This window comes from Lepisma saccharinum, chromosome 20 (assembly GCF_977018435.1).
Source record: "Lepisma saccharinum chromosome 20, izLepSacc3.1, whole genome shotgun sequence".
Lineage (NCBI taxonomy): Eukaryota > Metazoa > Arthropoda > Insecta > Zygentoma > Lepismatidae > Lepisma > Lepisma saccharinum.
Genome location: NC_139248.1, coordinates 26,144,108 through 26,170,512, shown reverse-complemented (window position 1 = coordinate 26,170,512; position 26,405 = coordinate 26,144,108). Strand labels below are relative to the sequence as shown.

The following is a 26,405-nucleotide window of genomic DNA, read 5'->3' as shown; positions in this document are numbered from 1 at the left end:
GGGAGCCATATTGAACCGAAATAGCTTTTTTAGCTAAAAGTTGATGTATTTCCTTACAAGATGACATCACAACCAAGATGTACAGTCATGGACACTTCTGATTCTACTCAAAGTAAATGGTATTAGCTGGCCCCTGTGACGGAGTGGTTAGCACATCGTGCTACAATGCAAGGGGTCCCGGGTTCGAATCCCAGCCTGGGTACGGATGTTTCCGAGTGTCCATTCATCAATTTCATCACTCATCCCCATTTTCACAAATTAGCCCAAAAGTGGCACAAAAAGGGAAGTAAAATAAAGCAAATCAACCAATCAAAAAGTAAATGGCATTGTTACAACTAAGATTTATCCATGACATATGCGGGACAGACACCAATTTCTTGTCAAAATTATAAGCACATTTACACTGAGCACTCATCATGATCGCCATGGGAAACCTGGCACGGTTCATACCATGCAGACAAATAGAGCCACACAGCATGCAACATTTCCAGTATGATTTGTATAGAGCATATGGTGATCTGTTTCAGGCCAGCTTCATTCTGTGGTATCCAGTATGCATATAAGCTGGCATGCATGGCAGAGTAGTTAGCAGAATGTGCTAAAACACCAGGGGTTCCAGGTTCAAATCCCAGTCTGTGCTTGGGTGTTCTTTCTAAGTTTCCCTTCATTGTGAAGTAAAATAAACCAAATCAATAATCTGGAAGTTATATTATCTTTTTTTTAAAAAAAATAAAGAAAGGGAGCAGGTCTATTAAGATGTTGAAATGAAAAAAATGCAAATAGAAGCTCGTTCTGCTGATTTCTTGGATGACAGAACAAATGCAATGATCTACATATTGTCTTCACTAGTTACTGATTTTGGGTAGCCATAGCAAGCTTCACGCCCACCCCACATGGCCAATAGTCATGGTGTGTGTCTTACGAGCTAATTCTCACATGTTTTCTTAAAAAAAAAATTTAACCTTCAAATGAGCAGAAATGCCAAAAACTTAAGGATGGGATCAATAGAGTCAATGTTCAGAGACATGACTTCATCTATCGCAGACCTAATCTGTAAATAAGAAAAGAAATAAAACCTTCTGAATGTTTCATAATGCATTTCTGTTCCAAAAGGTACAAGTGAAATTTGTCGACTTGGTTTGTCTAATGAGAATATCTGCAGTGAGAAAGAAAAGTTCCCCTAGAAAAACATGAAGTGATGGTGGTTGTTTACCCAAGTGAAGGTAAAAGGCTTAGGTAAGCAGTATACTCCTTCCGACCTTCAGTGGAAAAGAAAGGTAAAAGGCACCGAAAAGAATGCCAACTAGGAAGATAGTTGAGCCATGCGATTGGAGAAATGGACACATTGTTACCAAACAGAATGTCACAGAAAATGTTGCATTCTGCTGTCTGCTATATTCTGTGTATTTTTTTGGCCAAGCTGTAGACCAAGCAATGTATCACGATGCAGATGGCTGACCCAAGAACTGTAGGGATCTTTCTTTTTCCGCTTTCCATGTCTTCAATTATCCTACAGAGTGAGGTCTAGGAATGTTTGACATATGTGGCAGCAGATTCGTAACTTATACATGTACATGGAGTAAGTACGTGGAGAACTCTAGTACTTCTGAACCACTCTCACCTGAACTCAGTCACCCTGGGAATTGAACCAGGGTCTCCTGTGTGACAGATGGCCTACTGACTAGATCAACATAATACCGTCGTGTGAGAACCAGATGGATGTAACTCCAATTTATCAAATTCATGGGAGGGAGTACTCTTAGAAATATGTCTGATTCTTAAAAAGAGTCAATAAATTAGAGATAAGTGACTCCACCTTACTGCTTAAGGATTAGAAGTGGAGATACGTTGATCTGACTCCAAACAGAGCTCTTGAGAGGAGATATTTTAAACAAAACCAAAAACTGCATTTTTGGAGTTACGTGCCTCTGGTTATCATATGATCATGGGCGTCAGGAGGAGGGGGGGGGGGGGTCGAACGGGTCGATCGACCCCCTGGAAATTGACATCATTCATTTAAAGATACAAGAAAGCCGAAAGTTATTGTTAAGAACAGAAATAAAGTTCATTTAGTTAGTATTCGAACAGAATAATCAAAGTAGAAATGCATTGGATTGAAAAAATATTGAGTGAAAAATACAGGAACAAGGTTATACCATTTCATCCAATGAACAAATGGTTCCACAGTTTTCAATATTCTAATAATTACAGTTATAGCTGAGAGGTCACACAACAAACTTTATGAAAAAAAAATCACCCCTAACATTTTAAGCCTTTTCTTGAACGAAAAGTGCCAAAGTTAATATCAAAATGCTTTTCAGATACTAACTGCATAAAATGCAAAAGAAATAATGGAAAATAGTTTTGCTGGTATTCACTCATTTGGTGGATCGAGTCTCCCAAATTTACATAATAATAATAATAATTATTATTATTATTTTGAATAAAATTAATTTTTATTAGTTTGTAATATTTATTATTGTATAATAACATTTATAACTGTGGTAATAATACTTATTTCTTTCTAATATTCAACTTTTATCATTTGCCCGACCCCCCTGCAAAAATTTCTCGCGACGCCCATGCATATGATGATATGTGTGTTCATGCATGATCATTTATGAACATACCACAATATTTTTAGTAACTCTGATAAACTCTCTTAAACTTTCCATAATCATCGTTTGTGTCACAATAACAAAACAAGTTTTGAAGGAATACCAGAACTAAAAAAAATAACCATTAAAACAATATATCAGTATGAAATTTTTACATTGAGAAATACAAATATACATTAATATACTTATGATAAGATTAGAAATAGACAATAATCTATTAAAATAAGATAATTTCACAGGATTTTAAATTTTTCTTGCAGACAAAACCAGTAGCGTTTGCCGTTAGAACCAATGTTACTTACGATGGCTCAATTGATGATGACTCACCAGTCCATGGTAGTGCCATATCTTTCGAAGTCAAAGACTTTTTGCATATTAAAGTAAGTATTTATTATAAGACAGGTTTGGTATCTAATAACTGTGTAATAATATTATATCAACAGGACTTGTGTACCTTCACATGTGTATATTCATATGTACGTGCTTTCATTATTAGAAAACTTTTTCTTACTGCATTCGAGGAAACAAAATCTTTCAGATTGAACATAACAGAAAATGGTAGTGAAATAATAAATTAACATTGCTGACAGAACATTATAGCATATACATATTTAAATAAAAGAGGAAAGGTCTTTCTTTAGAATTTCTCTCCATGGCTCTACATATGTAGATTCCTTACCAATCAGAGAAAGTAAAGCTCCTTCCCTTTAATAGTATTTGTATTATCATAGTTATTTTTTTTGTTAATAATTTTCAGTATGTCTCTCTATAGTTTGAAGCCCCACACATAAGAACATCAAACTCACTGCCACTATGAATTAGAATATAATTTTAAGGTGGTGGGAGAGAGATTATAAAGGAGATGTTTCAATTGAAATATTTAAAAAATGAATAGAAATCCTGGAACTATAAATTATTCTAATACAAAATTGTGTTTTCAAATATCAGATTCTGGTCTGTGACTTTCAATAAAAATACAGGGTGCCCGGGCTTATATAACTGCTTATAATGCAAAAACTGCTCTTTGTATTGTCTCGTAGTGAAGCTCAGTCGATTGACCATCGATCGAAGATTTCAGTAGTCCATTTGGACAATCAATCGTGCTGTTGAGTCACACATGCACAGAAACTGCCTGGCTACCGAGATCCCCAGATTTGACCATTAGACTTTGCATGGGGCTTCATTAAATATGTGCACAATGGAAAGTTCACGATTTTGGTGATTTGAGACAGCGCTAATAATGCCTCAAATGCTGGCCAATACTTGGCATGAGCTTGACTATTCATTTGGATATGTGTCGAGCTAAAAATTGTGCTAACATTAAGGTGTACCGACGTACATAAAACCTTCTGAGTTACTTTGTACAAAACCAGGACAAGAAAGTTAATACACTTTACATATGCTAAAATATATGTGTGTATTTTTGTATACCTCTAGCCCAGACACCCTGTATGTTAAATAGTAAAAATGTACCCAATATATTGCTTTACAGTGCCACTCAAAACAATATATATTTCTTATTATTAGTATCAGTAAGGCAGTAACAAGGCATGAAATGCTTCTACCCAAGTGAATGACAAAGTTAAGGAAAAGTTCACTTTTTGATAAATATTTAGCATCTGTTACAGTAATAACGTTGGTTTACTGGCACATTGCTTCACTTTTGGAATTATCTCATACATCATTCTGTGATTATACAACATACGTTTCTGAAGCGGTGAGATTTTTTGTCGTCACTACTTTAAGTTGGAGCAAATAAAAAAAATTTATAAAAGAGAATATCAAAGCCCCATATTCAAGTATTGAGAGAGATATGTGGTCCTGTAGCCCACATGATGCCATAGACCAGTTGTTCCCAAAGTATGCACCGTGGCACCATGAGGGCTTACAGGGGCACTGCGAAATGTTCCAATATTTTCACTGAAATAACACTTACTTGTTAGTCTACACATGGTTTTAGTACTTTTTACATGTAAAATGTTTCTGAATTTGAAATATGTGTTTATTTTTTAACTTAAGGCAAGCAACATAACGACACTAACTGAGAGCGTTGTAAGTGTTAGATAGGCCTAAATTCTGACTTGGACACCGTGAAAAAATCTTGAAACACTAAGGGTGCCATGAAATGAAAAAGTGTGGGAACCACTGCTATAGACTATAGTAGTTGATTGATTACTATGGGTTTCTGTTAAAGTTTCCAAAGTAACGTAAGCATAATAAAAAAATTAATTTCTGGTGTTCCTAGTTTATAGTAGGGCTGAGCCGATATCAATAGTCTTAACTACACCGATGCTTGAGAAAAGTATCAACATGTATTGGTTAATAAAATTCAATCGATGCTTACCGATATATAGGCTCAGCCCTAGTTTATGGTGATTATATTATTATTTGTCGTGCCACGATTGTGTTATGCTATTAATATACCTTTCTTTTGTAGATCACCTCTTCGGAAATCTGTAACCATTTTGATGAATCAAAAATTGATTAAATGTTAACGTTCATTTTCCATTCTCAGGAGAAGTATGACAACAACTGGTGGATCGGACGATTGGTGAAAGAGGGCTGTGATGTCGGCTTCATTCCCTCCCCAGTGAAACTAGAGAACCTTCGCCTGCAGCAGACACAGACTAAGAACTCCAAGCTGTACTCGTCAAAGACCTCCTCCTCAAGTAATATAGGTGCGATAGTCAACGATGCTTCTAAGGGTGCCAATTCACGAGGTTCAACCCCTCCCACTCCTGGTATGTGCTTTGTTACTTTGGTTTATCACTGTGCATTTTGTGTTGTGGAAAGTTTGTGTTGCAACCGTGCATTGTCGTCTGTTTTGTGGAGATTTTTTTCATTTTTTTTTTTTTCATTTTTAGTTTTGGTGTTGGTGAAGGTGGAGTTCATTTTAAGTTCTCAGTGGTCCATAGAATTTCTGTTTAGTTCTTTAATTTTTTTAAAGAAGTTTGCATTTCACTTTAATCTTTGTTTTCTTTTGTGAGATATTAGAAGCTGCACTTGACTTTAAGTAGCCGATACAGTGAGAGAATCAGTGGGTGTAATGATATGTGTGTATGAGCTGTGTAAATGTGTGTGCAGTAAGTAGCATTGCCAACCTAACCTTTTCTTTAGCTGAAACAAATTTTTTATTTGAACCTTTGGCATATATTTAGTTAAGTAAGGCTAACTGGTGTTTAACTTTGTGAAACTAGTTCGTTTATTTTATTATTTAATTTATTTACTTAAGACAAGTGTTTTTGCATTGAAAAACCATTGGCAGAAAGCTCCGTAGCTGTGTTGTACTTAGCTGAGTTTATAGATGTTAAACGTATTTTTTTTTTCACTTTGAGAAGGCCAATGGTCTTTCAGGATTAGACATAGATCTCTATGGTGTGGATTCAACTTTAGGGGACGATTCAGACTCTCTCGGAAATCCAAGGCTGGGAAAACCAACCATCACAACACCACCAGCGAAAGAGAAGAGAAAACCGTTCTTCAAGAAGCAAGCAAATACTCCCCCATATGATGTAGTGCCTTCCATGCGACCTGTAGTTCTGGTGGGACCCTCTCTCAAGGGCTATGAGGTCACGGACATGATGCAGAAAGCTCTCTTTGACTTCCTCAAACATAGATTTGAAGGAAGGTGAGTGTATATGCTTAGAAGTTAAACTAGTGTTAAGTTTTATTGTATACAGTAAAACTTCTCAATAACGGACAGGCCTGGGGGAACAATAAATGTTCGTTATTAAGAAGTGTCCGCTATTCAGAAAAAAGTGTAGGATATTACACACTAGGATAAGCATATTACAGTATGTGCTTTAGAAAACATAATGTTGATGACTTCAACTTTTTCCTTTAAAGTCAGTCGTTTGCGTTTCTGCTACATCGTAGCAGAAGTGACACACACTTCTCAAGATAACCACAAAGAATACTGTCTACTGTCTGCACTTTTTTTTTTTAAAAAAAATGTGTTCGGTGTAACATGAAACAATATGCGCTAGTTTGAAATACTGGCCATTGTTGTGTCGAATTCCAGGAATTGCGACTGTTTTCTTTTAGGCTGTCTGTTATTAAGAAGTTTTATTTGCGTTGGGAGGTAGTTTTAAGTGTCCGTTATTGAGAAGTAATATTGCCTTTTAACCCCAATTTTTTATATGCCGGGGAATTAAAAAATCTCCGTAATTTAGAGGTGTCCGTTAGGAGAAGTTTTACTGTAGTAGTGTTTAGGGTGAGGCGATATCACTTTGAACTGATACCCAAACTAATGTCGATATTCTTACTGATTCTCACCGATGATTGAACATTGCAACAGATAAAATACTGATTACAGGGTGTGGCAATAAATCATCTAATTTTAAATACTCCACACTTAAGACAAAATAATACAGAATAGAACATACGTAATTAAGATAAAATGAACTACTTAAGAACATAAGTAACAGTTTCCACGAGGCTCTTCCCTCCGTGGCACTGTTTCCAACTTAGCTCTCTCATATACTGATTTGGCTGTGAATTGGGGCACCCACCCCTGCCTCACTATGGTGCCATCATTGCCTCTGGAACACATAGACCAACTTTTGCCATAAATATACATTTTGCATGTGATATTGTTATATTGGCTGCATCGCCCCATGCTCTCTTACCTCCTCAGCTACTTTTTTGTAGTGACGTGGCTGATGTTAAGGTGACATAATATTGTTATTCGTGGATCCTTTATTTTCGATTTCATACGACCATCGGTGGATTATTGAGATGGGTGATGCTGCCGGATATAGACGGTAAAAACTAAGAATAAATTTCCATCACTTTAAAGTTAACAGAAATAGTAGGGCCCCCCACCCCTTTAACACCTAAAATTACCCTAGGAGGCACTTTATCCAGCCTTTGTAAATCTAGCTCCTTGAAAGTCAGTGTTGTCAACTCTATTTAAGGTGAAATTTAGCTCTTTTACACACATTAGGATAAGCAAAACTGCCAAGATGGCAGTAGGAGGCAAGGATAAATTGCATTGCACTTATGGGAGTAATTATTCTATTTGTTCTCTTGGGAATATCAAACTTCCAATGGCATCGAAAAAGATATGAATGGAAAGGGAACAGATTGAAGATGTAATTGACAGCCAGAAAAGTCAAAACTTCCATTTGATTAGCCGTAAGTCAAAGTTGATTCCTCAAAAGGAATAGATGGGATTCTGAAAATTCTTATTCATTATATTTTTCAAATATCGTGTCTAGCTTAATTAACAACGTAAAAAAAATGCTTCCACTTGCAACATGAGGAGAAATACATACCCTCTTATATGCTTTTTTTAGTAGCAGTGCCTATTGGGACAATATTGAAACAAATGCATAACTTGTGCAAAACTGTCACTCTTAACCCTTAATTCATTGAAGAAGAAATACCAAAATAAATCAAAATTTATGGATTGTATTTTATTTTTGAAAATAACTTTATCTCCATTTCGTTCCACACTCTCTCTCAGTCTTTTGGATAAGCTATTGATGAATTGTGCAGCATGACCACAGGAATTTTAGCCACCTCATCCTGGATCCGATCTTCTAAGTTGATTGATGATACTTGCAGGTGGTGGTTGAAAGACTTTTGCCTTCAGATACCCCTAAAAAAAAAATAATCACATGCAGACAGATCCGGTGACCATCGCTCATCAAGAGATAGTGTGCAAGGTCTCTCTCTATCAGAGGCATGGTATGCATGTAGCCGGTGTTACTGCAGGTAACAGCAAAATGTAAAGAATTAAAAAGTTGTTTCAATAAAATGATAACATTGTTCAATACGTTAATGAACACCGTTGCCGTTGGGTAGATATTGCCTAGACATTTTTTCTGCAGCCGACAGAAGCGAAGAGGGAGGTCGTTCTGCTACCCTGCAGAGGCAAAAAGGGAGAAGAGGGTGCCAGTGCAAGGAAAGAGCGGGGAAGGGCTTTGGGGCATAGTGTGCTATGGGGTTATTCATATGCCTGTTAAGGGGCCCTGTTGCCATTCAGACCTACCCGATCAGCCAGTGTTGTCACATCGGATTGGCAGAAAAAAAGCTAAATCCGGCCTAAAATAGGAATACCATTTCTGTGAAGCAACTAGAGGCAGACTGCAGAGCCAAGGCTGGATTGAACTACAACTGAGACAAGTTAGGTAATAGACGAAAAATACTTCCTTGGTGTGATTCGTGATTTGGACAAACCTTGCTCCAAAATACTAAGTTGGCAACAGTAGTACATACAGTTGGGCTTCCCTTCCACAAAGGAGCGGAGTTCTGTCATCTGTTGTCAAACTGACCTGAGAAAAGTGTGTTTTTTCTTCTTCCCCTTCATACCTCATTGCAAAGAAACAAGAGACAGATGAAGAATTGACAAGGGTCGACCACTATTCACTGAATTTTCGTGGTAACTGTCTCATGAGTGGTAGTTCTTTGTAGGAGTGTTTGTGGCTAAATCATTGTGCTGATTGCAAAACAAGAACGAAATGAACAAATATCTAGCTGGAAGACATGTTTTCTTTACCGGGGTGGGGGTGGGGATGATAACATGTGTCCCATTTATATATTTCGTCAGTTCATCATTCTAGATAGGTTGAAAGTTGCATAAAATAATCAAAACTAGAAAAAGAACATCAATGTTGTGCATTTTTTGTACAAATTTTGTGGTGGTTGCACAATAACGATATCGTTTTCTTAATATCATAAACAAAGAGCTCAGAAGAATCACCATCTGAGACTAAATATGTTGTACACAAAAGACTTGCCTTAGCAAGTTGGTGTACTATTGCCAACAATTTGCATTCAACTTTGCTTCTTAAAGATAAAGAGAACATTTGAGGGAGAAATTTATATTTGTTAAACTTGAAGCCAAACTGCAGATAAGTTTAATCAAACTGTGATATAAACGCACTCAAGTTTCGTTCTGAAATTTTTCTCATTTACGTACTTCAAATTTTCTTATGATCCAGTAGGGAAAATAAAACTTTCCCATCCCTTAATATTTCTGTTGCTTGCAATAGCATTCGATTAGCAGATTAGTTGTAGACAATAGCACAACAGTATATCAATTTATTTGTAATTTCACCAGTATTATTAACAATCCACAAGAGCATCATAAGAGTAATTAAGAAATTATTTCCAAAATGTTATTCTCCTCTCTACCTACAACACTGATTGCATTTACAGTAAAGATGTTCCAGAGATCGAATTTAATTTAAATGTATTTATTTAAGTCTTGTGAACAAATTTGCACCTTTATACAACACCATGTATTTAAGATACATGTGTAAAACTATGCTAATTTTAAAGAGATTAAAAAGTTAAAAGATAATAGTTCTTAAATTAGTTTACATTATTGTGGAATTTCATTTCTATACACTGAGACATTTATCTCCACTAGCGTTACCAATTTGTCCATCCAAGAGTCAGGTTTTATAACTGTACTTACAATTACATTATGATGTCTTCTGGTGTTATACTGAGGCACTTTTATATGTAGTTTTTTCAGATTTGTTTTACAGTCTATTACACCTGCTAATATTATCTATAAACTGAGGACAGGGTATATTTCTTCTACATTCAAGGTTACATAATTTAAGATTTTTATTTAGGTTACTGTATTCATAATAGACATGATACGTTTTAGAAATGTTATACATAAATCTACAAAAGTGCATTGAACATTTTCAATTAGCAATGTATTTCTTTTGAAATTTAATATATGCCATATTTGACAGACATATTCTAAGGCTGGCATAACCATAATGGTATATGTGAAGATGAAAATTTCCTAATTACTGATTGCTTTCCATCTTCATACCCGGATTCCCATGAACCAGTTATTATTCTTATTTTTAAATGTCACTCCTCTGAAATAATTAATGTTGTCACTGAAATTAAGTGACATTTATGAAATATGTAATTTTTGCCTGGCATTCACATTCTACAGAGAGCCATTGCCTTCCCTATCTCCTTCCTTCTGGAGAGTATATCAGTCAAATATTTCAATAAATAGCCTGTTCTTTAGAAGTTCGGTCATTTTGTAAATGTCATTATAAAAGAGCATTCTAATTGCATAGCTTTTTCTAGTGTAAAACCCAGGGACGTATATTCAGGGTTATCTAGGCTATCTGCGAAGCTCAGACTCAGTGACCAAAATACAGAAAAAATATATATCAGAAAATGTGCATAACATTATTGATTTCAACAAGAAAATTAACCTGATTTCCAGTGGTCAGAAGTAGCGAGCTACTTGTAGCGTTGCTACTGTAGCTAGCTACAAAACTTGTAGCTGTAGTTGTAGCGATGCTACATTTTGAAAATTGTAGTTGTAGCGGTAGCGAAGCTACAAAATTCCTGTAGTTGTAGCAAATTTTTCGCTACAGCTACTTTTTTTCTCAGCATTTTGAGGTGAATTTTGAATGTGGCAACAGCGTCAGAAAAAATCGACAATAACCCTTAATTTTGCAGGAGGTTCATAAAGACAGTCTATTACATGGAGATACAGATTATCTAGATTGTAGATTATAGATATCTGCATAATTTATTTAATTAGTATCTGAAGAATTCAGATATCCAGATAACTAACTGACATATATGAATATATTCCTGCTAACAGCTACGTTTTTTTAGCTGCATCGATATTTTGGGGAGAAGCATGCCTAGTTTGCTGCACCACTGGAAAAAAGTCATTTGCATCGCCCCCAGAATAAATCCTGTGGATATTCATGGTGTCAGACACCAAAATGTCATTAATTACTGTGTAAGACACAACTTGCAGTGCAAAAACGAGCGATGGATTTTCTACTGCACTCACAAGGGAATAGTGCCAGCAATAAATGGCTCAGTACGTTAACAGCACTGATCATAGTCAGTATATAAGATCTTACCAGCAAGAAATTATTGTTACAAGAATGATAGAGTTTCTGGAATTACAATTATTTTCGCGATAGTATTTGTTCACAAATTTTAAAATTACAATACATTTAGAACACTCAGGTTTACACAACAGTTTCCTCAATAATTTTATCATATTGCAAAAAGTATGTACGAGTTATTGATTTTCCTGCAGAAATGACAATTTTCTTTAGTTAATATACATTGTTTCCAAAGTTATGTATTTCTCCTACTTTTGCGTCACTTTTCTGTAACTTTTGCTAATCATGATATCATCATCATCATCCTTTGCTGTTTCCTGCCTCTGGCTGGGTCGGCATAGAAGTCAAGCCTCTCCATTTTATCCAGGTCTTTCACAACTCCTCTCGTTCCAATGTGTTCCAATCTTGTCTCCTAACACTCTCCACTATCTGCTCTTTCCACCGACATCTTGGTCTCCCCCTTGGCCTTATTCCCACTCCTTGTGCATTGTAAGCTCTTACTGGTAGTCTTTCTGCATCCATCCTCTTCATGTGTCCGAACCATCTCATCTGTGCCTGATCTATTCTGTCCTGAAGCTTTACTACACCCACTGTCTGTCGGATCTCTTAATTTCTTAATCTATCCCTTCTAGTCTTCTTCAAAAGACTCCTTAAAAATTTAATCTCCACTGCCTGCATCTTTTCTTTGTCTCTCTATGTCATTGTCCAAGTCTCTGCTCCATACGTAATACGTAATACTGAGAAATTTCAGCCCATCATTGAGGAGACTCATCGTCCTGTGGACTTCCCGTCTCGGGTAGACGCAGAATCAGTATTCAGGCCATGGTCACAAGTATGCTCGGAAAAGGAGGTGGCGTTTCTGTCCTCCCAGAATGCATTGTCACTTCTATCGCCCCCTTCGCAAGGTCTTCGATTGACCGAGAGCGCTGAAATTTCTCAGTCCCAAAGGGACATCTCAGGTAGCGTTTCAGAAAGCGTACTCCAAAAATTCCGCAAGAGCTTCTCTCTACGGTTCTACAAGAAGGGTAGTAAAGATGAGACTGGGAGCGTAGCAGGCGACGTGGAGTCCGTGACTGACGACGTCCACTCGACGAGTTGTGCCCCGCATCTCCACCACGTAACGAACCTTAAAGTTCGTGGGATCTTAAGAGTATCTAGCAGGTTAACCAGTTAATCGATGGGGTGATGTAAATTACTCATCATTCATCCTCTTGATGAGACCACTCGTCATTGACATGACGAGTTATTGCTTGGCATGCGAAAGGTACAAATTACACAAAGGAATTAAACTACTGAAAAGACAATGGACACTCGTTGTGTTTTGTGAACCGTTGAACCTGTATCATGGCTGGGTGTAGGATAATTACCTGTCTAACTGAAGTCTCTTAGCTGAATGAAAATAGCGAAGTCCTCTGTAAGCTTGTCTCCTATTTGTTGACCAGAGCGTTGTAGTACTCCTCACCTACTGACTTGCTGACCACCTTCACTCTCTCCACTCAATCTCCTAAGTCAGTCACCTCCCAGCTTGTCTCACCTCTATATTCCCTGGCCATCGAGCTCTTCCTCCATGCCGAATCGCCGAATCGTGTGTTTAATATAATTGCTACCATGCAAACCGCTGACTCTAAAACCAGAAGTGTTACCTGTTCCTGAATGCTCAGGAGGTTTGCATGGCACAACACAATGCATTGTAAACATGCCTAAGAGGCTTGAGACAGCTGAGAAAAACAAGTGAATGCCCTGGTCAACATGAAGCATTCAGAGAGACTTAATAAAATAAATATACAATCTTAGGGATTGATACGAATTATTCTCTTATCTATAGTCGCTTTCTGCCACTTTCGGCTAATTGTGAGAACGAGGAAGAATGATGAATGATGAGCAGTTTGGGGAATGAAGGATCTCATCCTCCCAACTTGGCGTTTTTCCTAGTTTTTGTTTTGAGTCCATTTTATACATAGATAAGCTGATCGAGACTGGATCCTAACCACTATGTGCCTCCGCTGGGTATCGAACCTGGGGTCCTTTTGTAGTCAAAGGGCTCCAGGTACTATTCATTCAAAATGCTGACTTCATATCAGTCTATAAAAAATGAAATATTTATTCTCAAGAAAAATATGTCGATGTGAACATAAATACCTAATCCTACCAAATTTTATTTGTGTATAGTTGTAATAATTAATTTGGGTAACACCCTAATTGCAATATTCATATATCAAATTTGAATTGATATGCCACTTGCATAGGTATGGTATTCTCAAAAACTATAGTAAAAATAAGTAACTGAAGTAACACTTCTATCAAAATTATCGAATCACTGGAATCATGATAATAAATAACAGAATCTATTTATCAATAGTAGGGGATTTTTTAAACCCATATGGTTGTTTTTCATTTTTTTTATGCAGAAGTAGCGCAAAAAGTAGCAAAGTAGTGAGTAGCGAACAGGAGTAGTGTAGCGAGCTACTTTTTGGTAAATGTAGCTGTAGCTGTAGCGAAGCTACATTTTGGAAGAGTAGCTGTAGCTGTAGCGAAGCTACTTTTAAAATGTAGCGTTCTGATCACTGCTGATTTCTTAGGAGTTGGAAACCTTGCCCACTCTCTTTGAATTAACAAGGCGAGGCAGCTCCAGGAAATGATGGGCAAGGCCAGGGGTCGCATGGTTTAAACATGATAGAGCTACCTCAGGGTTCCTGATCAATGTTGCAAACCAATTTGTCCCAGCATGTAATTTCCCCAAGAATGGGGAATTGTGGAGTCAAACTGATCCAGGAGAGGGAAAAGGGTTGTACATGGCAGGGAAATTACCTTTTGCATTTCAACAATCTTTGTCAATGTTGCAAACCCAATGATTTTGATATTTTATTTATGAGGTAGTATTTTTAATCACATTGTCACATCACTTCCCACCCCCCCCCCCTCCCTACCAGCAAATTTTTGTCCAAATTCAAACACTATGATATGGTGAAATAGACCAGGTTTTTAACCCAGTATACATCATCTACTCTCATATTTATTAGGGTTAAGCCAATACCGATGCTGTTATATCGGTATCACCTGATTCCAGTGGCATCGGTATCAGAAAGTATCGGTTGGAATATGTTTACCGATAGCGGCCAAAACTTTTCTGGCATTTTGATCATTCACAAGTCTTGCAAAAATGCCATGCAACACTTTGGTGGAGTGAATTCTCATGGAAATAATGCAAAATTCGAAGTTTCTTTTTATTCTACACCAGGTTTGTGTGAAAAGCATAATTTTGTGATAACTAGAGGTATGCATATTTCGTTTTTGACGAAAACACGAAATGTGAAATAACACATTGTAATGATAATTTTTCATGTTTCTGAAAAGTGTGAGGTGCATTTTCCTATCCTGTTTTGTCACAAAATGATGCGAAATGAACTGCAAAATGCGAAATAGACTCTTAAACACTCTTAACATAAGTTTTTATAGTTTAATAAAAACAATGGTCTTGTAAATCATAAATGAATTAATAATTCTAAAAACATCAGGGAGGATATAAAAATTTACCATTTTTATACCGACGCGACACTATCTGAAGTCTGAAGTATCCTGTGAGTTATGCAATTCACAGAAAATTGCTTAATTCTGCTGCATACATTTGAGAAGCAAAAATGGACCCCTTTATACAGGAATAAACTTAATATTCTGGTAATGATTTAATGTGCTATTAGAAGGGATATGTTTATTTTGTGTAATAGTGCAGTTTTTAAATCAAATTTAAGATTATATTCACATTTTTAAAACCAAAATGTAATTTTATATGCTGCTTTTTCACCGCTATAACAGAGAAATTTCATTTTATTTACCGCTTTTGAACCCAAAATTGACTTTTTTTATTATTTACCAAAAATATGTCCCTCTAGTGATAACATATCATGTAGTTTGATATTCTCACATAATTCTCGAATATGTTAAAGCAAAAATCTTGGTAAATTTATGCATATAATTGAAGTGGAATAATTACAAACAAGTATTAATCAATATTTTGAACAACTTTTAATTATTTCAAATTATCAGTATCAGTATCGGTGGGTATCGGTGAGAGTATCAGCATTGGTACTGGTGTCTGTTCAAAGTGGTATCGTCTCAGCCATAATATTTATATATTTGTATTTTGGTTATTTTACATTACATTTCTGCCACTTTTGGTTAATTGCAATGATGAGATGAGTGATGATATGAAATTGATGAAGGGACACTCGCAAAGAACATCCATACCCAGGCGGGGATTCGAGCCTGGGCAGTGTAGTGGCAAAATTGAAAATTGACCACTTAATGCACTTGGCTACCAAACCAGCACATTTTTATGTATCAATGAAGCTCTGAAACTATAGTTTTGATATTTTATATGACTAATGTTCAGTTTACAACTCTTATGTAACACTATCTCTCGAGAGATAGATCTATAAATTAGACCCTGTTTTAAAGCTCTTCAGCTTGTTACAATATCTTCTAATACCTACAGTGAGTCACATAATTATTCGGACACACAGTAAATTTCTAACGTTTAAGAGCGGGAAGGGAGTGAAATCTGTGTACAGCGTTGAAGTTGATTTTCGTTTAAAAAAGTCATGTTTAGCACAAAATTGGACTATAAAAAGTTAAAAAATGAACATCAGCAACAATATAACGAAGGATGAATCCCTACCGTTGCAAAAATAGTGCCACAAAATGATTCAGACACATAGTAAATGTTAACGTAAGTTTGCGATACAGTGACAATTTCGATTTACGGATTGATTGATGTATGTATACTCTGTTCATATATATTAACTCTGGTTTCCTGTAGGTTTCTATAGCAATTACGATCGCGTTTTGTTTAACAAAGTTGTGATATAAGAACATTTTCTATGTAGAAATGGGACGAAGAGGAAAGGAAAGTTCATTTGAACAACGTCAGTTAGTGATATGGCACCACGCTAAGGGTAAAACTTACCATGCAATTGCCTCAATGTTGAAAATGAAAACAAGTACAGTTGCAGATATTATTAAGCGATTTAAAGATGAAGACAGGATCGAGTTCCACGGTCATACAGGGAGACCAAGAATTTTTTCCCCCAGAGAAGAGACAGTAATCGTGATGAAAATTAAAAAAACAAAAAAAAACAAAGATGAGTGCTCCAATGGTGTGAGCTGAGGAGTGTGGAAAGGATAGTTATCCTGAAACTATACGAAGAGTGCTCAGAAGGGCAAACTATCATGGCCATGTAGCCAGGAGAAATCAATTTGTAAGTAAGCCAAACAGGACAAAAAGACTGGTGTTCGCAAAGGAACACTTAGGAAAGGATCAGACATGGTGGAATCAGGTAATTTTCACTGACGAGAGTAAATTCAATATTTGTGAGTCAGATGGGAGGGTAACAGTGTGGCGTAAACCAATTGAGGAGCTCCGAGGGAAAAATTTGCAAGCAACAGTGAAGCACGGGGGTGGTCACGTAATGGTTTGGGGCTGCATGTCGGCCCAAGGCGTTGGTAAATTGGCTTTCATCGAACAGGCAACGGACAGGTACCGTTACCTGGACATTCTGAAGTCAAATCTAAAGACTAGTGCTGAATTGATGGGAATTCTTTGTAACTTTATGTTTTATGAAGATAATGACCCCGAGCACACTTCCCACGTAGTACAAGAATGGTTATTGTACAACTGCCTAAAAGTGCTTCATCCTCCACCGCAGTCTCCAGACTTGAACGTCATTGAGCACCTCTGGTGTAAGTTGGATAAAGAAGTGAGGAAAACACCTATAACCTCGAAGGCAGACCTCAAGGAGAGACTTCAACATGAATGGGCCAACATATCGCCAGTGTACACCAGAAAATTGATAGAAAGTATGCCAAATCGTTTATCCGAGGTGTTAAAAATGAAAGGGATGCCTACCAGATACTGACATTTCTGTTTGTTGCGTTTCAAGCATGTTTTCCTGTTTCTCCTTCCATGTGTCCGAATAATTTTGTTTAACCCACAAAAAATGTTTGTTTTGTTTAATGAAAATATTTTACTAATATATTATATTAAACATAATTGAAGATAATTAACAGTGTGCTCATATTGTGTTTTGTTTGTAAAATTAATATTAAACATTTATCATCGTATTATATCACGACTACATCAGTAAATATTCAGAAATCTTATCTGTCTGTCTTCTCTTGCCTGATCACAACTTTATTGATTGATTGATTGAGTTGGTGTTTTAAGTCCACTTTATGCACAGTAAGGCTAATCGGGACTGGACCTACAGTTTAAAGTGGGATCCGAACCACTATGTGCCTCCAGATCACAACTTTAGACTGGTATTTCTTTCACTATTCGTGGAACAGGGTGTCTACCAGTCTTGAAAACCTGCAAATCGTGGAAAAGTCAGAGAATTTCTTATGTCTGGAAAAAGTCTTTAGTAGCCCACTAAAAGTAAGTTTTTGAACAAAGAAGGAATGAAAGGATAATCAAGAAATCTAAAACTTGTTGCTAACAAACTATTCTTCAGTTTGATATACTATTACCAGTAGGTACAATAAAATTTGAACTTTTTCATGTAGAAATCTATTAAAATAGGTGTCTATTGGAATTTACCACTATCCTGTTTCTTGTTTTGGTAAATAGTTCTTGAGAACTATGTGTGTTATTAAATTGTACTATAATTAATATCATGCATTAACTTATGATTTTTTTATAAAAAAAATATTACTTGTTAATTATTAGTCAAAATTGACAAGTACCACTCAAAAACTCACCCCTGATACTTGCTTCCCACCCCCATATCCAACAGTCAATTACTATTGAGTTTCCCTTCTCGTTACTACCTTTACACATGATCTAATTCCAGTACTTGTTTTAGTGGGATTCTAAGTGTGCATTTAGCTGAACCAAAGTGACCTTTTTCCAGACATGTACACTAATTGTTCTAACAATTTGGTCTGGAAAATTTCGGCTCTTGGTCGGGAAAACCTGGAAATTTTGCTTTTACGAAATTGTATACATCCTGTTGCAATTTACGAAATTTTTAAAATGCAAAACACATTGTTAATTTATGCAACTCAAATTTTGTCTATTGTTTGAAGCCAAACATCAAACTCACTGTGACTACAAACAACTATTTTCAGATATAGCATGAAGTAAAAATAAAGTAAGTGATAGGTAATGTCTGGGCAATTGTGCCACCCCAAATCCATGTGCTTCTTGGCCCAGGCGTAAATCTGACCCTGTTTGTATTGTGTATACAGCTAACCTCCATGGTGGAGTGGTTATGACAGTGTTCTATGATGCCAGGGGTCCTGGATTCAAATCCCAGTCTGGGCATGGATGTTCCTTCTGAGCGTCCCTTCATTAATTTCATATCATCACCCATCCTTATTACAATTAGCCAGAAGTGGCAGAAAAGCAATGCTAAATAACAAATCAATCTATTGCATGCATACATGTATTTTACATAAATTAATAAACATGAATATGCAAATATATTTTAAAAACAATGCTCATAATGAAGTTGTCATTAAAGTAGTACATTTTTAATTATGTAAAAATGTGTTAATGAATGTGTGAATTTAATATATTCTTCAATATGACATCCTCAACAGTAACATCTAGCACTATAAAAATCTTCAAGCAGTTTCTTACTGCTTATTAATGCCATCTTACCTTATACATTTTAATTTATTCAAATTTATATCTACCAGTGTGTCAACTTGCTTATAATATAAAGTCATACCAAGAAGAGAAAGAGCATGGCCAACTCATGAACTAAAGTGGACAGTCTTTTGTTTTCTCCTCTCGCTTCTCCTTTTGCTTGTGGCTGAGTGACCATGTGTTGGGCACGGATCCATGGGAAGAGCAATGGGAATAATCAGCCCTCCCAAATGAAATGCGTAGACTAGGTTCTTGCATACATTATATTTAATCGATATTTTATATGTATATTCATTCATTCATATTTATCAGTATTATATATGTAAGCTATCCTTTATTTCATTGATGTAAACATCATGGATGCATATTAAATGATATTTTGGATATTTGTAAATATTGTAATGAATCCATGTCAATTATCAAAATGATAATGATGATTATTATTATTTGCATTGAGATCTTCTACAAATAAATAAATAATGACCCTAATGCTTTATGTATATTTTTATACATTCTTGGCTCAACAGGGGTGACATAATTCTAGAAAAAAAGGTCCTTGTTTCTTCGTATCTTTATATCTGAGGTCTATCATGACATCTGATATAATAATGATGGAAGAAAATAATAAACATTCTTTACTTATCCTGAATTCTAACCCAGTATCCCAAATTTCATGTTAATCCCTATAGTCCATGCAGTAGTGCTATATACATATTATTTATGTAAAAAAACTATGTAAATATTGATTAGAATGAACTTTCATGCGAAAATCGCCCCCCCCCCCTCCCCACCAAGTGCAATTCCTTGATCCACCACTGCCTTGTGTAGCCATGTTGTATAACTTCCCTCCCTTCTTTGTTGCCAGAAAAATCAACAATATTAGATTTATGTATCTAGTTTTGCTGTGTATGGCTTTCAACTTCATTATGATACACACACTTGGCACTGAATAAAGTTATAACAATATGTTGAAGAACACTGTACATTTTGACAATGCTGATTGCATCACCCAGACTCCCTTCGCTCACGTAGGGCTTAATATTCAATGACAGCAATGGAGTGTTTTTCTCTTCTTTGTAGATTGTAGAGCAGTAATGTCCAATTACTTAGTATACTTTTTATTGTAGTGTGTTTTTCTCTTATTTATTTAGATTTGTATTACATATTTTACTATTTTCCTCTAGGATAATCATCACCAGAGTCACAGCTGACATATCACTAGCCAAGCGATCATTATTGAATAATCCATCTAGGATGGTGATAATGGAAAGATCCAATTCAAGGTCGTTATGCTTGGCAGAGGTGCAGGCAGAGATAGAGAGAATATTTGATTTAGCGAGAACTTTACAGGTAAGCTCTTGTGTTATGATACATTTCAAAATAACTTTTCAATTCATATTTGTCGAATAAATTATGTGGTTGTATAATAAATACATGTAAGCAAATAATGAACTTTTTCCACGAAACGTACTTGTAGAAGTTCTATTAATTTCAGTGGCCCTTGCCACCATTTGGTGTATGTTTTAATAGAACCTCTACAAGTAACTTTTGCGAAAAAGTTAGTAATTTGCTTACATGACCATTGAAGATGAAGTACCAGCCAATGTTACCAATACAGTATGTGTGAGCATAATTTTCTAGGAAGTTAAAAAGGCAGAACATATGTATGGCAACCAGTGGTGTAGCAACATATTGCGAGGCCCTGGGCGAGATTAGAATGCAAGGCCCCCATCCATTCTTTAAATTTGAAATCTTAATATGAAATCGATACAATGTCTTTAGGGATACGTCAGCAGATTATTATATTTAAATAATAATAAATTACTGACCAAAATGATAATTAATAATATGCGATGGAGAAATTTACACTTGACAAACACACTGCTGAAATTTTCTTGATCGAAAGTAATACATAGTACGTTTTTAAAGATGTTCTTCAGGCACTAAAACATAACTGAAATATCCTTAAATATGCTATTTTTTTTAGATAATTATTGTGTAGTGACTGTTACTGGAAGAGTGAGAAACAAACAGAAGGTGGTACAGAGAACACTGAAGCAACTGTAAAGTTATCAAGGAAAAGAAGCTTTGCCAAGGCACTTGTGGATGCTGTTGTTATTTGATATATTAAGCACATTCCTGAAACGTAGAACTTGATCAGGAAATTCTGAGGATAAATCATCCTCGTACTCATTACAGAGGACAATTTCTGCATCTGAAGTTGTAGGAAGGAAGGAACTGCTAATATTATCCAGGCACTACTATAGTTGAAAACAACGCAAGCATTTAAATGCTTCACATCTTGCTCCTTGGCAGTTGAAGGTGCTTTATTGTTAAAATCGGGAGTGCGAGGTGAAGAGAAAGAAGAATAGACAAGACCAAGTGCTTTTTTATTCAAGAATAGAATTGATGGATAAAAATATCCAAGCAAGTTATCATAAATTTTTGCGTAATGCTTCTTATGAGAAATTTGAAAAAAAAATCTACTTTTTTCCAGACTTACGCCTCTGATTTAATGTATTCATTCAAATTATGATGCTAAACTAAAATTTAACCAGATAAAAACAGAAAGTTTTAATATTATTGTCCATAAAAATTAACCCTTTCTATCTATTTTTCTTACTTCTATTTATTACATCTTTCATATCACCCCGATTGGATGCCCACTTCGCCCACCCTTTGCTGCACCACTGATGGCAACATATAATTTTAGAAACTGATCCCATTATATATTGACAGCAAAATTATGTTTATAAATTTATGAGGGTTGATACAATTGCATATTATTAGTATATTTTTTTATGAAAGTAATTTTAAACCTTCCAAAGAATATTTATTTTCTCACACAAATTTCTCTTCTGAGCATTTGGTCTATTTTATTTTTTTAAATTTCATTTTGATTTTTTAGCCAACAGATACTTGAAATATTGTTGAGTATTTCTTGATAATAAGCTGTTTTACAATAGTCAGACTATTGCACTGATGTGATGACACTGGAATAGATGAAATGATATTTGCTTCATTAAGAAGCTTAATCTAATGGAAATATTTGTTACAAATGTGAGGGGATTATTAAATTATCCCTCAAAGGGATATTTGTATCTATTGAGAGGGATCCATGGTACTTCTCCTCTCCCCTGTTAATTCATGCCCTGACAGCTGTTGTTTCCTGGAAATTAGTAGTGATGGTCTTGCCTACTATGCAATGTTCGTTGGATATGTCCATTGATTTACTCTTCAACATCATGTTAGTCTCTAAAATAGGGTTACCAGATCACTATTAGGAAAAAGTAGGACATGCTGTCCCAAAATGTAGGACATTAAGTCAAAATATAGGACATAAAACATACGGAGTAAATAATACATATTTCTAGAACACATTAAAAAGTATTGTAAAATTAACACATATTTTCAGTTTTAAAATAATATGATTTCTTAATGATTTTCTAAATGAAAAGTTTCCAGACTTGTAATCAATACTAAACAATACAAATATTTTAACTCTTACTTCTCAGAGGAGCCATTTTTTCTCAAAATTTTCAGGTTTAGTCAAAATATACTTATGAAACTCTGAAGAGTTAAACTCTTTGAAATTATATTGAACCAGTACCAGTACAGACTCCATCATGCATCCGTTGTGTTGATATTAATGAAAGCACTCTCTCAACATTTGCATTATGACCTGAAATAGCAAACAAATATTCAGCAATTAACATTACTTGGAATGTTTCCAGAAGTGTCTGTCTTTGTTCTAGCAGGATACACATTTCTTTCTTTTTGGACAACGACTGAATCAAAATAAATTTCACTATTGAGTTTAAGTGTACAGTCCATATGCTTGTAACTTGCATGACTTCTCTTTGTTCAACTGAAACACGTATTTTCCTAATTTATGCTATGTGACGCTCAAAGTGTATGACATTTTGAAATACTTCCCGGACGCGGTACACAAAGCTAAAATGTAGGACATGTCCGGAAAACAGAGGATGTCTGGTACCCCTACTCTAAAAGCACAATGGTATCGAGATAAATTAGAAAACAATATATAGAGTTAAGTAATAATTAAAATGTTTAAAGTTGGTTTATTAATGATAGGATATCATATGCAGTTTTACAGGGTAGGTGGTGTAAAATTATTTTAATAAACATACATGCACCAACGGAAGATAAAGATGATAATACTAAAGATGATTTTTATACAGAGTTAGAACAGGTCTTTGATAAATTTTCTCAGTATGATATGAAAATTCTGTTAGGTGACTGTAATGCACAGATTGGCAAAGAAGAGACATTTAAACCCACGATTGGTAAAGAAAGTCTTCATGAATTAAGTAATGATAATGGTATAAGATTGATTACTTTTGCAACCTCAAAGAATTTAATTGTGAAAAGTACCACTTTTAAACATAAAGATATCCATAAATATACCTGGTCTTCTCCAGATGGTAAAACTCATAATCAGATAGATCATATTCTCATTGATAAGAGAAGGCATACTAGTATAATTGACGTTCGTACACATAGAGGTGCTGACTGTGCCAGTGACCATTATTTAGTAATTGCTAAATTAAGAGAAAGACTCTCAGTGATAAATCATAAGCAACAAAATCTAAAAGTTATAAAATTTGATATAGGAAAGTTTGCTGATGAAAGAATTAAGAAAGATTACCAAATTAAACTGTCAAATAGATTTGATGTTTTGCAGGATTTAAATGATGATGAAAATATAAATGAAACAGACGTAAATAAGAAATGGGAGCACATACGTAATGCAATAGAATCAGCAGCTAAAGAAACTATAGGATACCATAAACCAAGAAAAAGTAAGCCATGGTTTGATAATGAATGTCATAATCTAATAGAAATAAGAAATCAGGCTAGACTTAGGTGGTTAAATAACTCGGATGATACAAATCTAAGCAATTATAATACAATAAAGCGAGAAGTTAACCGCACGTTTAGAAATAAAAAAAGAGATTACTTGAAAAGCAAAATTAACGAAATTGAAACAAACAGCAAAAATAAAAATATCAGAGATTTATATAAAGGTGTAAATGAGTTTAGAAAGGGGTGGCAACCTAAAGTAAACTTGATAAAAGATAAAGACGGTGATTTTCTAGCTGACCCAAGCGATATTCTAAATAGATGGAAGAACTACTTTAATGACCTTTTAAATGTCCATGTAGGAGATAAATCAGAAGTGAATGAAGTACACACAGCAGAACCTTTAGTTCCAGAACCTAACTTGACTGAAGTTAAAGATGCTATTAAAAGGCTTAAGAATAACAAAGCACCTGGCATTGATTTAATACCAGCTGAGTTAATTAAATATGGTGGAAATTCATTAATATGTCAAATTCATAAATTAATTTGTTTAATATGGATTAAAGAAGAAATCCCTCAACAGTGGAAAGAATCCATAATTGTTCCTGTGTTTAAAAAAGGTGATAAAATGAACTGCAATAATTACCGTGGAATTTCTCTACTCTCAACAACATACAAAATATTGTCTAACATTCTTTTAACAAGACTAACCCCATATGCTAATGAAATTATAGGTGATTATCAATGTGGATTTAAACGTAACAGATCAACTACAGATCAAATTTTTCACATCAGACAGACACTTGAAAAAAAGTGGGAATATAATCAAAATGTCCATCAGCTATTCATTGATTTCAAAAAAGCATATGATTCGGTCAAAAGAGATAAATTATATAATATATTAGTAGAGTTTGGAATACCTAAGAAGCTTGTTAGTATGATAAAAATATGCACCAGTGAAACAGAAAGTAAAATTCGTGTGGGTAATAATATGTCTGACAAATTTATAATTCATGATGGGTTAAAACAAGGAGATGCATTATCTCCATTGCTCTTTAATTTTGCCTTAGAATATGCTGTTCGGAAGGTAAAAGAAACTAAAGAAGGACTAAAATTAAATGGTGTGACTCAGTTGTTAGCATATGCAGATGATGTAGACTTACTGGGGGATGATATAAATACGATTAAGAATAATGTTAAAATATTTTTCAAAACTGCTAAAGAGATAGGTTTGGAAGTTAACAAAGAGAAAACTAAATATATGCTTACAGGCCGAAACCAAGTGTTAGGTAATAATCAAAATCTAATTATTGATAACAACTCGTTTGAACCAGTTTCCAAATTCAAATACTTAGGAGTAATATTAACAAATGAAAATTATATTAAAGAGGAAATAAAAAGTAGGCTTAATTCAGGAAATGCATGTTACTTCTCTCTTCATAAACTTTTGTCTTCTCGTTTAATATCTAAGAAACTAAAAGTTAAAATATACAAAACAGTAATTTTGCCTGTAGTATTATACGGGTGTGAAACTTGGTCCCTTACATTAAAGGAGGAACATAAATTGAGAGTATTTGAAAATAAGATTCTTAGGAAAATATTTGGACCTAAAAGGGATGAGGAGACAGGTGAGTGGAGAAGGTTACATAATTTAGAACTACATAATTTGTATTCATGTCCAGATATTATTAGAATAATTAAATCAAGAAGACTTAGGTGGGCAGGCCATGTGGCACGAATGGGAGAGGAAAGAGGAGTTTACAGGATTCTTGTTGGGAAACCAGATGGTAAGAGACCTGTAGGAAGGCCAAGACGAAGATGGAGGGACAACGTTGAGATGGACCTAAAGGAAATCGGTAGGAATGGAAAAGAGTATATAGATCTTGCTCAAGATAGGGACAGATGGAAGGCCTGTGTTGCTGCAGCCATGAACCTTCGGGTTTAAGAAGGCTAGAGAGTTAGTTAGTTAGTTAGTTAGTTAAAGTTGGTTTCAAAACGTGAACGAATAACCAGAGAAAGTTTTAATTTTCCACAAGAATATGAAATATAAAATGTTAGGTTCTTTATAGCATGCTGTGTCTCATAGGCCCCATCATGCTTAAATCAATGCAATATAATTGTAATAAGAAAAATAACTATCATTTAACATGTAAAAATATGTATTTTAATCTCTCCATTAGCAGAAATAATTTAACAAATAATTTAATTATTTTCAGTTACAATTTCTGTCAGTCAGCTGACTAAAATGGATAGACCTGAATGTGCCAGATATGTTGTAAAGATGAAAGTGCTTTTAAGGGTTAAAGGGGGCCTTCTTCAATTTTTTCCCAAATAGGATTTGAACCTACGAGGGAGAAATTTAAGAGTATATTCTAATGAAGTAAAGACAAATGGGTAATAACCAACTAACATTGCATGATATAAATTTCATGTAAAATTCAGTTCTCTTCATGTTGTTATTTC

The 26,405-nt window shown here is 35.1% G+C and overlaps 1 protein-coding gene across 10 annotated transcripts in view; it reads left to right on the top strand.

Annotated features, from left to right (window-relative positions):
* Ca-beta (Calcium channel protein beta subunit) overlaps window positions 1-26,405 on the top strand; it is a 588,734-nt gene that overhangs the window by 518,137 nt on the left and 44,192 nt on the right. For 9 of the 10 annotated variants that reach the window (XR_014443860.1, XM_083142260.1, XM_083142261.1 and 6 more), the window contains 4 exons: window positions 2,879-2,998; window positions 5,134-5,359; window positions 6,012-6,246; window positions 20,303-20,468. Coding sequence is in view for 9 of the 10 variants with exons in the window: in XM_083142260.1 (XP_082998386.1) it covers window positions 2,879-2,998; window positions 5,134-5,359; window positions 6,012-6,246; window positions 20,303-20,468 (747 nt within the window). In the remaining variant the exon portion in view is untranslated. The remainder of the gene's footprint in view (window positions 1-2,878; window positions 2,999-5,133; window positions 5,360-6,011; window positions 6,247-20,302; window positions 20,469-26,405) is intronic. The other variant, XM_083142262.1, reaches the window with a different exon arrangement.